The sequence below is a fragment of the Taudactylus pleione genome, unplaced genomic scaffold (assembly GCF_031769625.1).
Source record: "Taudactylus pleione unplaced genomic scaffold, aTauple2 ptg000316l, whole genome shotgun sequence".
NCBI lineage: Eukaryota > Metazoa > Chordata > Amphibia > Anura > Myobatrachidae > Taudactylus > Taudactylus pleione.
In genome coordinates, this window is record NW_028284717.1 from 1,313,221 (window position 1) to 1,326,266 (window position 13,046).

Here is a 13,046-nt window from a genome sequence, read left to right on the forward strand (position 1 = left end):
CTACATTTAATCAAGTCTACTGATGTTCCTGTTTTATTTTCCCGCAGTGCCCTGATTCAGCATGCAAACAAGATCTGCTGGCCTATCTACAGCGCATCGCCCTCTACTGCCACCAGCTAAATATCTGCAGTAAGGTGAAGGCTGAGGTCCAGAACCTTGGGGGTGAGCTCATTGTATCAGGGGTGAGTTACTGATAAGTATTCGCTACACTAAATATTCCATATATATCATTTATATAGTATACGGTATAGGGAGACTTTCTTCTGCAAACTGGCAAAGGCAAATACAGAACATTAATTCTAGGACTTTATGTAGTGTATATATAATTTGTACCAAGTTGGTTCAAAAATATACATTTAGACCTTTCCTGAAAAATGTACACAACCCATTGCAGCACTGGCAACACTTTTACGGCAAGGGCCATTGACTTAGTACACAGCCTGCCTCGTTCAGATACATGCATGTCACAGAGTAGTACACTAACGTCATTTCCGGGTCTGGGTTCCCGGACTTATTTACTAATATTAACTTTCCAAAAAGTTACATCGAGGACATCGTAGCAAAGGCTCAGTTTACTTTTCAAAGACTTATTTGATAACGTGTGTCATATAATGATACTAACCCATCAAATATCAGATACGCCTATATTCACCTCGTTATTAAATAAGTGAAAATAACATGAATTCATTTTCAGTCATTACATCGTCTATAGATTTTAAGTTGACACAGCCGGCTTTGGAATGCTACCTTATCACTTCCTCTGGTATAACACAGACATCGGCTATTGTTTGGTAATATTTACATGCTGGAACTTAAAAAATGAAATATGCTAAAGCGGTAAGATATACTGTGTATATATATATATATATATATATATATGTATATATACACTAGTTCTCATTACGTGTTCCTTCCTCCCATCTTGTCTTGTTCCAACTTTCCTTGCTGGCCTAAACTTTGGAGGGATTTACCGACAAGCTGATTTGTTCCTTTCCATCACCACAAATTGTGGCCGAATTCCTCTCCTGGGTGATTTCTGTATTTACTTCATCTTCCTTTTGGTCCTTCTTGTGCTCGTTTCATCTCCTCCTTCCAGAAGGCCCTCACCGTGTATCCCAGACCTTCTGTTCCCCCCCCTCGGGCTTCAACAATGGTAACTGCACTAGTTACCATTCATGAAATGGTTCTTCATTATTCTCATCGCTTCCATGTCACTCCGCCCAGCACCATTCTGAAGCCCGAAACCTCGTAATGCCATCGCTTCCCTCCCCTGTTCTACTTTCTTGTATGGCAACTTGCAGTCCGCTTATTCTGTTCCACTCTTCTCTTGTGTATGCTGCTGACACTAATCAGTTCCTTTCAAATCTGTAAGTGATCCTGCTGGGCTGTTTCATCTCTTGTCATCTCCAATATTTCAGTAAGAGAGCACGTACACCTTTCAAGATAAAATAACTATTGTTATAAATATGCAATGACTTTAATCTGCAATGCATATCTTCGTTATTATTATAATTTTTAGACAACAAGCTCTGTTTTTGAGATCAAAGAATTCCTTATCTAAGCAGGTCAGTCCTTACTGATACAGTGCTTCAGTACTGTCTTCCCTGTACCTAAAGGAAAAAGAGAATTTTCTAAATCTTTTATAGCAGGGGGTGCTCAACTCCGGTCTTCAATTGCCACCAACAGGCCATGTTTTGTGGATTTGTTCAACCATGCACAGATGAGTTAATCTAATTTGCTGGGTCAGTAATTATTCCACATTCTTCCACAGACAGAAATCCTGAAAACATGACCTGTTGGGAAAACTTGAGGGTTGATGTGTAAGACTGCTGTTTTAAAAGCCTAGTTTTTTTTTTACATAACCGTTTTCTAAATTACGTTCACAGAAGCAAATGAAGTTATACAAATTAATGAGACATCTCATGGTTGCATTTGACATCTCTGGTATATGGCAGGTTTAGGATGTAATAATCGATATACAGTACAGCGCCTCCTCCTGGTGACCGGAACAGGCCGCTTTACAAATCTGTTAGCATCACAGGTCATTGGTACTTCATGTCACGCGTGTGCCTTGTCATCCACCTACCATAGCCTCTGTTGGTAATTTAGTCCTGTTATGAATCAGAATTAATAGGTGGTCATTGGGAAGCATTAGTGGGAATTATCGGTTAGAAGTGCTAAAAATAATAATAATTGTTAACAGTTTAATATTTTGTTTTTCAAAGACAGTTTTCAAACATTATGGGGTCTATATATTAATCCTTGGAGAGAGATAAAGTGGACGGATATAAAGTACCAACCAATTAGCTCCTAACTGCCACTTTACGGGCTGTGTTTGAAAAGTGAGTTAGGAGCTGATTGGGTGGTACTTTATCTCCGTCCACTTTATCTCTCTCCGAGGTTTAGTATATAGGCCCCTATATATGTTGGTTTTCGGGGGGAAGAAATAGTTTCAAGGCAAGTGAACATGTACTATACCATACTTAGCTGAGGGTGGATAGCTCACAGGTCTATAACAGGAAAGATTGGATGTATAGTATTATAATTAACATTTATTTATAAAGCGCCAACGTGATTTGCAACTGGGAGCGTACACAGTAATAAAACAAGACTCTGGATTAACAGACAGGTAAATAGGTAATAGGGCAGCGCTCATAGCTTACAGTCTATAGGATGTGTAGTGAAAGTCTTACCCTACATTCATATTAATTTCATGTATGCATTTAAACCTTCTGGCAGTTAGTCTCAGTATAGGGGAGATATATCAAACCTTAGAGAGAGATAAAGAGGAGAAGTTGCCCAAGGCAACCAATAAGCTTTTATCTATCACTTGCCTAGCTGAGGGCTGCATAGGCATGAAGCTATATAAGAGTCCTCAGGTTTTTGTGATTGGTCAGTATTAGGGTATCTGTTGCTAGGCAGTTTTCTCGTGAGGTTTTCTTGTGAGGTCTTTTTTTCATTCGCTGACAGTTGGCCAATTAGAGTTTCAAGGGGGGCGTGCATCATGAGGTTTTCTATTTAAGGCTAAGGGCCATATTCAGTTAGCTGCGAAAACGGGCGTTCATCTTGCCCAAAAAAAAACGGCGACATTTTCTCCAGAAAAAAACAGGTGAAAACGGCAACAGGCGAAAAAAAACTGGAGAAAAGTTTTCTCCATCCCAGACCAGGCGAAAAAAAAAAAGCATAATCCCTATTTTTGGCTAAAAATGTGGGGATTTCTTTCAGAACCCTTTGGACATCCCTTCCTAATGATAAATTACAGGGAAAAAAAGCTGCGTACTTTGCCGAAAAACGACTGCGCAAATTTTGAGCGAAAAAAAAATATTTTTTTAATTGGTGCAGCTTCTTTTTCGGTTGGAAGCCCCTCTCTCCCTACCCCGAACTGTGTGTTTGTTTTCTGTTTTGTTTGGCCTTTACTAAATCAATTTTAAAGCAGTAGGCGGGAAGGCGCTACTAACCAGCGGCCACATGTGGCGTAAGTGGTCACTGTGGGGCACTTGTCCCTTCGAAGGACGGCGGGTGTGTCCTACCTATTCGGGGTGGACAATTGGGCGCTATTCTTTGCGGAAGCGTCCAGACTGTGCTATAGTACGGGGCGGTGAGTCCTTCACAGTGCGGGGTACGCATATAGAAAGGGGAGGGCGTCTTAGTCGCCCCCATTTGTTGGTAAGAAGTATTTGGCTAGAGCTGGGTTGTGGTAACGCGTTCTTCTGCCACCTTTCATTAAAATAAATTCATGCAATTAATAAATGCATTCATTTGATCCGAACCAAAGCAGTTGTTGTCAGTGTCTTTATTTTAGCATTAAGCTTAGCTTAAGATGGGTGTAATGTTTTTCACAATAAATGAAAGGACGCCTTATATAGAGTGTGCTAGATAAATGACAGCTAGAAGCTGTTTGGTTGCTATGAAGAATGTCTACACTTTATATCCCTCCGAGCTCTTTCACTTAATACTGCTGTCATCTGTGTTATTCTAGTGGGGTGTAGTTGGCATCCCAGCGCACAGAATGCCACCGCTGATAATCCCGGCGCCTGCATCCCGACAGGGGTCAGTATCCTGGCTCGAGAATCCTGGTGGCTGCAATCCATACTTACCTACCCTCCCGATTCGGTCGGGAGCCTCCCGAAAATCGGGTGCTGCTCCCGGCCCCCCAGAAAGGTAGGTAAGTCTCCCGGTCCCCGGTGATCCATCTGGCTCGCCGCCGCTCCCCCCGCGAATGCAGTATTATCCCCGTCAGCGGGGGGCCCGATGACGCGATTCGCATCATCATTGCCCCGCCCCCTGCCCCCCAATGCCATTTATCTTGGCATTGTGAAGAGGGGGCGGGGCCGCGATGATGCCATCGTGTTGCCACGCCCATGCCCCGCCCCCATTGACTAGTCATAGTCTGGGTCACACCCCTTCTGATGGGACACGCCTCCCTGCTGAGGATGCCCGACAGCTCCCTCCCGGAAGGAGGGAGCTACAAGTCGGCAACTCTGCTGCAATCCCGATGGTATTAGGGTTAGGTTTAAGGGTAAGGGTTAGGCACTTGGGGGGAGGGTTAGGGTTCGGCTGTGGGAGGGGAACATTGGGGTTAGGCTGCGGGGAAGGGGGGAGGGGGGATAGGTAGGCATAGGGTTATCACTCTATATCACCACCGCTACATTAGAGGGACATAATGCTACGATATGCTGGTGTTTTTACCATTCTGACATCCAGTGCACTACAATGCCCAGCAATACCCTAATGCTCCAGGCTGCATCAATACTGCTATTCGTACACCTGTTATATCGCTGTGCTGTTCTACCTGGTTTAATAAACCTAGGAGTTGGTTAATACCCGTGTAGATATGATATGAATGTTCTGCGTTTTCATGTCCACCTTATATATGTTGACACGAAAACTTTCATCATAACATACCAGCCCCCACTACACACTGCCAGTCATATTACCGTGCCCCCCATGCACCTCACTGCACCGCTAGCTGTACAGTGACAGGCACATTTCCGCGAGGTCTATTTCGGTGGTTCTGCAAAATTGTGTACTGTAATGTTTGGTATCACTGACCACCTGCCCCCTCCATCCCCTGATCCCAGGAATGAGGTCCACAGGAATGAGGTCCACAGTCTCACGAAAGGATGCTCAATGTTACCGAGCCGCGCAACGGTTTGGCACGAGTAGAAGAGCTGTCTAAAGCACAAAGAGGCTAGATAGATGTGGACACATCTGTACATAATGGTGGTTGATCTGGAATAGACCAGCCACTAAAAAAAAAACCCATAGGAAGAGATGAACACCATCTCGTGGCGCCATCATCTCGTATACCCACACTCACCCTGCACCCACTTGTAACAACCTTCCATGTTACGGCCCTGCCCGTTTAGGTTTCTTTTGCCAAACAGAGGGTGGGCAGGTTGCCCAGTCTAGTACATTGCCTTGTTCCTTGGTTTGGCTCTGGTCATAGGATTCCTTGGAGATTTCTGATGATGGGTTTGCATTAATCATTCAATCAGGGGCGTATATATAATGGGTGCAGGGTGCATGGGGCACACGGGCCCCTGGGTCCAGGGGGGCCCACACCGCACGCCCTGCACCCATATAGTCTTATACTTACCTGTCCGTAGTCTCCAGAGTGCTGCTTTTCCCAGTGACTTGCGCATGCACAGTACTGCTGTCCCCAAGAAAACGGCACGAGTGCCATTTTCCCAGAGCCCCACGCATGCACAGTAAATTCTGCCACTAAGCCAGAATCTACTGTACCGCAGCACCACCAGAGAGAGAGGAGAGGGCCCAGCACTGAGTCTGCACACGGCCCCCTCCTCTCTTAAAACTTCCCTGCATTCAATATATAATATCCCAGCAGCAAGAGGCAGATATGCTGTGTTATCTCATCACCATGTTGGTGAGTAGTAGTGTCATCACATCTAAGCATCGCCTACTTATCTCAACTTAACTTGTCTGTTATTAGTAGAGATGAGCAGCTCTCATAATGAGGCAAAACGTTATCCTTCACAGACAGCCCAGATGTGCGTGAAAGATGACGTTTTGCCTCGTTCTGAGAGAGCCAAAACCCGAACTGCTCATCCCTAGTTATAAGACTAAGGGGCCTATTCATCATCACTTAATTTTTACAAAAAGAGGCGAAAATTAACATTTTCACCTGCAATTGTAAAAATCATGTTATTGGGCCATTCAGCAAGACAGTAAAGCAGGAGATATCACAGATATCGCCTACTTACCTTACTTTTGCGGAATGGCCCGCTGTCCCCATACACTAGTATCACAGATATCTCCTACTTACCTACCTCTGGCAGAATGGCCCGCTGTCCCCATACACTAGTATCACAGATATCTCCTACTTACCTTCCTCTCCCGGAATGGCCCGCTGTCCTCATACACTAGTATCACAGATACACTAGTATCACAGATATCTCCTGCTTACCTTCCTCTTGCGGAATGGCCCGCTGTCCCCATACACTAGTATCACAGATATCTCCTACTTACCTTCCTCTGGCGGAATGGCCCGCTGTCCTCATACACTAGCATCACAGATATCTCCTACTTACCTTCCTTTTGCGGAATGGCCCGCTGTCCTCATACACTAGTATCACAGATATCTCCGACTTACCTTCCTCTCCCAGAATGGCCCACTGTCCCCATACACTAGTATCACAGATATCTCCTACTTACCTACCTCTGGCAGAATGGCCCGCTGTCCCCATACACTAGTATCACAGATATCTCCTACTTACCTTCCTCTCCCGGAATGGCCCGCTGTCCTCATACACTAGTATCACAGATACTCTAGTATCACAGATATCTCCTGCTTACCTTCCTCTTGCGGAATGGCCCGCTGTCCCCATACACTAGTATCACAGATATCTCCTACTTACCTTCCTCTGGCGGAATGGCCCGCTGTCCTCATACACTAGTATCACAGATATCTCCTACTTACCTTCCTTTTGCGGAATGGCCCGCTGTCCTCATACACTAGTATCACAGATATCTCCGACTTACCTTCCTCTCCCAGAATGGCCCACTGTCCCCATACACTAGTATCACAGATATCTCCTACTTACCTACCTCTGGCAGAATGGCCCGCTGTCCCCATACACTAGTATCACAGATATCTCCTACTTACCTTCCTCTCCCGGAATGGCCCGCTGTCCTCATACACTAGTATCACAGATACACTAGTATCACATACACTAGTATCACAGATATCTCCTGCTTACCTTCCGTTGGCGGAATGGCCCGCTGTCCCCATACACTAGTATCACAGATATCTCCTACTTACCTTCCTCTGGCAGAATGGCCCGCTGTCCTCATACACTAGTATCACAGATATCTCCTGCTTACCTTCCTCTGGCGGAATGGCCCGCTGTCCCCATACACTAGTATCACAGATATCTCCTACTTACCTTCCTCTGGCGGAATGGCCCGCTGTCCTCATACACTAGTATCACAGATATCTCCGACTTACCTTCCTCTCCCAGAATGGCCCGCTGTCCCCATACACTAGTATCACAGATATCTCCTACATACTTTCCTCTGGTGGAATGGCCTGTGTCCCCATACACTAGTATCACAGATATCTCCTGCTTACCTTCCTCTGGTGGAATGGCCCGCTGTCCTCATACACTAGTATGCAGACAGAATTCATCAAGCTGCGAAAATATTATATTTTTAGAGCTTGATTGTGGGAGCATTCGCCATCTTCAATTTGCGAATGCTCCCAATAGCCGCTCCTTCCGTATGGGAAGGAGTCCCGGGTCCCGAAGAGGGATCCTTTCGGAACCCTTGGCCCCTGTCCGGCTCCTACTGCCGGACGTTGGGGTGCACATGCGTGACTTGTAGGTCACACATGCGCACTCCTGTCACTGCTCCGAAAGGAGCAGTGAAATGATTCACTGCTCCGAATAGCAGCAGTGAAGCTGCTCGAGGGACAGCTGATTTTCGCACCATGTTGAATTGCTCTGGAATCCGCGGCAAGTTAGAATGTTAATTATCGGGGTCCGAACGGATCCCAATAATTAACATCATGAATAGACCCTTCTGAGATGTATACTTATATTACTGTTTGTTTAAGCTTTGTTCCTCCTTCTTGAACTAGTTAATTAGCAGTGTGCCAAGCTATGATTGTGTAGTGTACAACAGGAATGACAAGAAGATCAAACACATCTAGATTTGCACATTTCTCATCTAGGATTCAGGTCCTGCAGGCACACAGCACATTACAGTTCCATCGGAGGCAGAATACGTGGATGTGTTTTTAGAAGAGTCGAACGCTCACATTTGATTCTTGCTCACCACGGCTATTACTGTCTATCATCCTTGCGGGGCCAGCTACATTACATTTAACTAGCACAGTGATAAATAGAACATTTGTACATTTATTTAGAGCTTGGCATGTTTTGTAGTCTGGGCTGTGACTCAGGTGCACGCATGAAATGACAACAGCTGGTAATTGTAACTTGCACTCCCATGCTGGACTCAACCCTTGGATGTATCTGCATCACAAAGAAATCATTACCAGAGAGCTGAGGTAAACGAAAGCTGTGAAAATATGCATGGCGCCGCGTGGAGAAATGTAACAGTGTTACCGTACTGTGATTTTTATATACAGAATGTGTATGCAACAAGGCTTGCACACAATTATAAATTGACTTTATATTGAGCTGGCAACTTTACACAGTTGATACTGGACTTAACTAAAGGGACATTACTGGAAACTGGAACATTATGAATAAAGTACTCTAAAATATTATGATGTCATCACTGAGTAGTGTGATGTCATCATCTGTAAGCAGTGCAAAGCTAAATCATCTACTAAGCAAAATAGGCTCCGGCCCTGTGCGAACTGTGGGTCTGGATTACTCAAACCCTTATTATACTGTTTGGTTGTTTTTGAACAATAGATAGGTGAAAAGGGAGCTTAAAGCAGTATCTTGCAATGACTCTATGGGGTCACAATCAGGATCTGTAGCCATGTAATGTGACACCACTTTAGTCATTATTACAAATTCTTGTGTAAGCAATTGCATACCTCCTTATCTTTATAACGTACTCTGTGAGATTAATTTCATGTTAGAGATATTAGTATGTTATTTAACTAACTGGCTAGCCAAGTAATTAGCTACTGTAACTAACTAAATAGGAGATACATCAGGTCTTCTAGAGCAGGGGTCAGGGAACTTTTTTACCTTTTACCCCAAAATAAATTTAGATATGCCGACGTTACCCCCTTGATTTGAAAGGAAGGAAATCATATAGTAGTGCCCCCATATAATGCCCCTGTAGTAGTGCCCCCATATAATGCCGCTGTAGTAGTGCCCCCATATAGTGCCCCTGTAGTGGTACCCCCATATAATGCCCCTGTAGTAGTGCCCCCATATAATGCCCATGTAGTAGTGCTCACATATAATGCCCCTGTAGTGCCGCTTGTACAAACCCCCCCCCAAAAAAACCACTTACCTTAATCCCCGCTCCTGCATCCGCCGCGTCCTGTCCGCCCGGCTGCTCCTCGGAACTATGGGAGAGACGTCATGACGTCTCTCCCATAGTGCGCATGGAGAGAGGCGGAAGCTGGAGTTAGGAAGAGAACTCCAGCCTCCGGCTAACGCGGCGCTGCAGGGAAGGAGCCGGGCGCCCGCTGGTAATAACATCTCAGCGGGTGTCTGGCTTAGAGCCACCCTGCAGCACAGCCGGGCATGCATATGATTAATTCTATATTATAGAATGATTCATATTCATGCCCGACTGTCCGTCCATTACCCCCGCTAATTTAATTTTTACCCCATGTGGGGTAATTTACCCCTGTTCCCCGACCACTGTTCTAGAGGGTGGAGAAGTTGAACAAGCAACCGATCAGCAAACATTTTATGGAATGTACTTGATAAATGCTACCGCAAAGCTGATTGGTTGCTACGGGCAACTTCTCCACTGTTTTCTAACTAGCTAACAATCTAATTATCAAAATTCAAAGCTGCATTTACACTTCCAACTGCAGCTCACAGAATTACTGGATCTTGCTCGTTCATAGTGTATGTGATACTATTTACCAACAATTATAATTAAGCCTTATGCCTTATATCAGTGGTTCCCATAGTTATCTCTTCTCCCAGAAAGTGCGGGAGACTTCCGAATTTGGAGGCAAACTCCGGACCCCAGGAAGAGTAGGCGGCCCTTGCGCAATTCTGCCCACTTCCTAGCAAAGTGGGCACTATGGGAGGTTAATGCGTATTGCTGGACAACAGGAAGGGGATGGGACCAATATGACTTGTTTCTAGTGACATGTAGCGCCCTACCCGGCCCGGAGGAAATTGTGCAAAAGTAGCCAAATATGGATGTTTCTAGTTAATTTTTAGTCTGCTTAAATAGATATTGACTCAATCTACAAAATGGCTGCCCTTGGTGTGTACACTCCATGTCCACTTTTTAGGAGAAATAAAATAAATAGTTTAATATTTGTGTTGTGCTAAAGCCAACAGTTCTAGTTACCTTATTACAGAGCCGTTACTAGATTTTTTCGTGCCCTGTGCCAGAGAGAGTATTGGTACCTCACCCCCCCATTTTTCAAATAGGAACATAAGTGCACCTGAAAAAGGGCCATAGCCTCATGGGGAAGGGCCAGGGAAGAGATAGGGGAGGGCAGGAGATGCTGGGGATAAAAGAAGAGGAAGCTACAAGTGAGAATGATAATAAACAGGAAAATTGACAGGCCCAAACAGCACCCCCTGCCCTGCGGTGCCCTGTGCCATGGCACTGGTCGCACTACCCTAGTTACGGCCCGGCATATTATTAATCTGAGTCTTGAAAACTTGTACGGTACTTCTGTGTTTGGCAAAGTGTTTTATGATGCGTGCTAGGACTGGGTAGCCTTTGGTGTGTGACTACAGTTTAAAAATGCGAGTTTAAATACCAGTGAAACTGCATGTCAAACTAACACACGTTGTTAATAACGTTCCTACTTACATTCAGCATTCAACTTGCCTTAGTTATCATGGAGCACAAGAAGAAATAAAAAAAAAAACAGCTGTGCTGATGGTACTATGACACTACTCTTAAGCTGGCCATACACGGGATGATTTTTAACACGATTTTGGCAGTTTCTACAGGTTGGACAGACCAATTGTTTGCAAATAGTTGTATTTTGAGTCTTCTGCGACCCCGATGTGTGTCCCCACCGTCATCTAGTTGGATCGCAGATCAGATGGTTTTGCAGAGAGATGTCAACTGATCGTGTACGATGTGATAAAGCCTCCATACACGGTGAGATTCAAAGTTGGTAAGATCAGTTGTACGAATTCCCTTGAAATTCTTCATAAGATGTGGTCAAATGGTGTACGATTGATCATTAAGATCATAGGATAAGATGCATAGAAGTGTATCACATCGTACACGATCAGTTGCGATCTCTCTGCAAAACCATCTGATCTGCGATCCAACTAGACGACGGCGGGGATGAGCATCGGGGTCGCAGAAGTCTCAAACCTATTTGCAAACGATTGGTCTGTCCAACCTGTAGAAACTGCCAAAATCGTGTTAAAAATCGTCCCGTGTATGGACAGCATTACACTTCTATGCATCTTATCCAATGATCTCAATGATCAATCGTACACCATTTGACAACATCTTATGAAGAATTTCAAGGGAAATCGTACAACTGATCTTACCAACTTTGAATCTCACCGTGTATGGGGGCCTTAAGACAACTCTTTCAACGCACCTAAGTGTAAGGAAAACAAAAAGAGTGGACATTCTGTCATTGGAAACAAAGACCTGACACATATTCACAATGTTTCTGTGTATGGGAAACGCAGCAAAATTCAGAAAAGAATAATCATAAATGGATGTTTTTTTCCATGCAGATTTAAAGGAACAAAATGTCACGTAGATGTCATGCACAGCAATATGTTTTTGTATCGGGCTTGATGAATATTTCATTGCTATTTTATGGAGATTTCTAAAACTGAATTCACTGTTGGAGAAACCCACAGTGTATCTGCAACACAGACACTGGCATGCTGTGTCTGACTGCATAAGTGGAAATGGTCCCGTTGAAATTCATTTGTTTTCATTTTAACAAGTTTTCCAGAAGGCGAGTTACATTAAATACACATGCATGAGGTTGTACACGTAATAAAGATTCTCTACTTCACATTAATACATTCAGTATTAGAGATTGTAGGGGAGATGTACCAATCAGCTTCTACCTGTCTGTCGTAGTTCTGTTCAGATGTAACCGTGAGAAATCATCATTTTCAAAACTTCTGTGTGTAATAACTGTCTGACCTATCCATTTCTGTGTGCATTACATGTAGACTGTGATTGAAAGGCCAGTGGCTACCCGTGACTTACTTCTGATTGCATAAGAGGACTGTTTCTTATCTGTCCAGGAAAGCTGTGCAGCTGGGCTCTGGCATTAATGGCTGGTTGTAAAAAGAGGTGTCGGAAATCACACAGAAGGGCCCAGGCTTTTAGATCCAACCAACTGTATATGTAGATTAACAGCTACTAAAGCCAGCTTGTCTCTGTCTCTGCACTTCAATAATCTTGTTTGAAGAACAAAACGTGTCCCATATTCCCTGACATATTGATCTAAAACCAAACTTCATGTCCTGAAAGAGTTATGTGAACACTTCTGACAATCCCTGGAAGCATGGGCAGCACAGACGGTGTAATGGTTAGCATTAGAGGTCATGGGTTCGATTTCCAGCACGGCTCTACCTGTGTGGAGTTTGTATATTCTCCCTGTGCTTGCGTGGGTTTCCTCCGGGTACCCCGGTTTCCTCCCACACTCCAAAAATATACTGGTAGCTTAATTGGCTCCCAACACAAATTGACCCTAGTGTGTATGTGTGTGAGCATGTGGTAGACCAAATATTCTATGTAAAGGGCTGCAGAATATGTGTACGCTATATAAATAACTGGTAATAATAATAATAATCTCCCCTCCTTGATTGATAAATCTGACTGATGAATGTGTGTGAGTCTTAGAGACCCTAATTAACAATTACTATACATTGAACAGTTGGGGGGCTAGGAGTAGCACTGGACTG

The 13,046-nt window shown here is 44.3% G+C and overlaps 1 protein-coding gene across 1 annotated transcript in view; it reads left to right on the forward strand.

Moving 5' to 3' along the window:
• Window positions 1–13,046, forward strand: part of CTNNA2 (catenin alpha 2) — a 937,723-nt gene that overhangs the window by 813,736 nt on the left and 110,941 nt on the right. Inside the window, exon 11 of the mRNA XM_088442722.1 lies at window positions 48–182. Within this exon, the coding sequence (XP_088298848.1) occupies window positions 48–182 (135 nt within the window). The remainder of the gene's footprint in view (window positions 1–47; window positions 183–13,046) is intronic.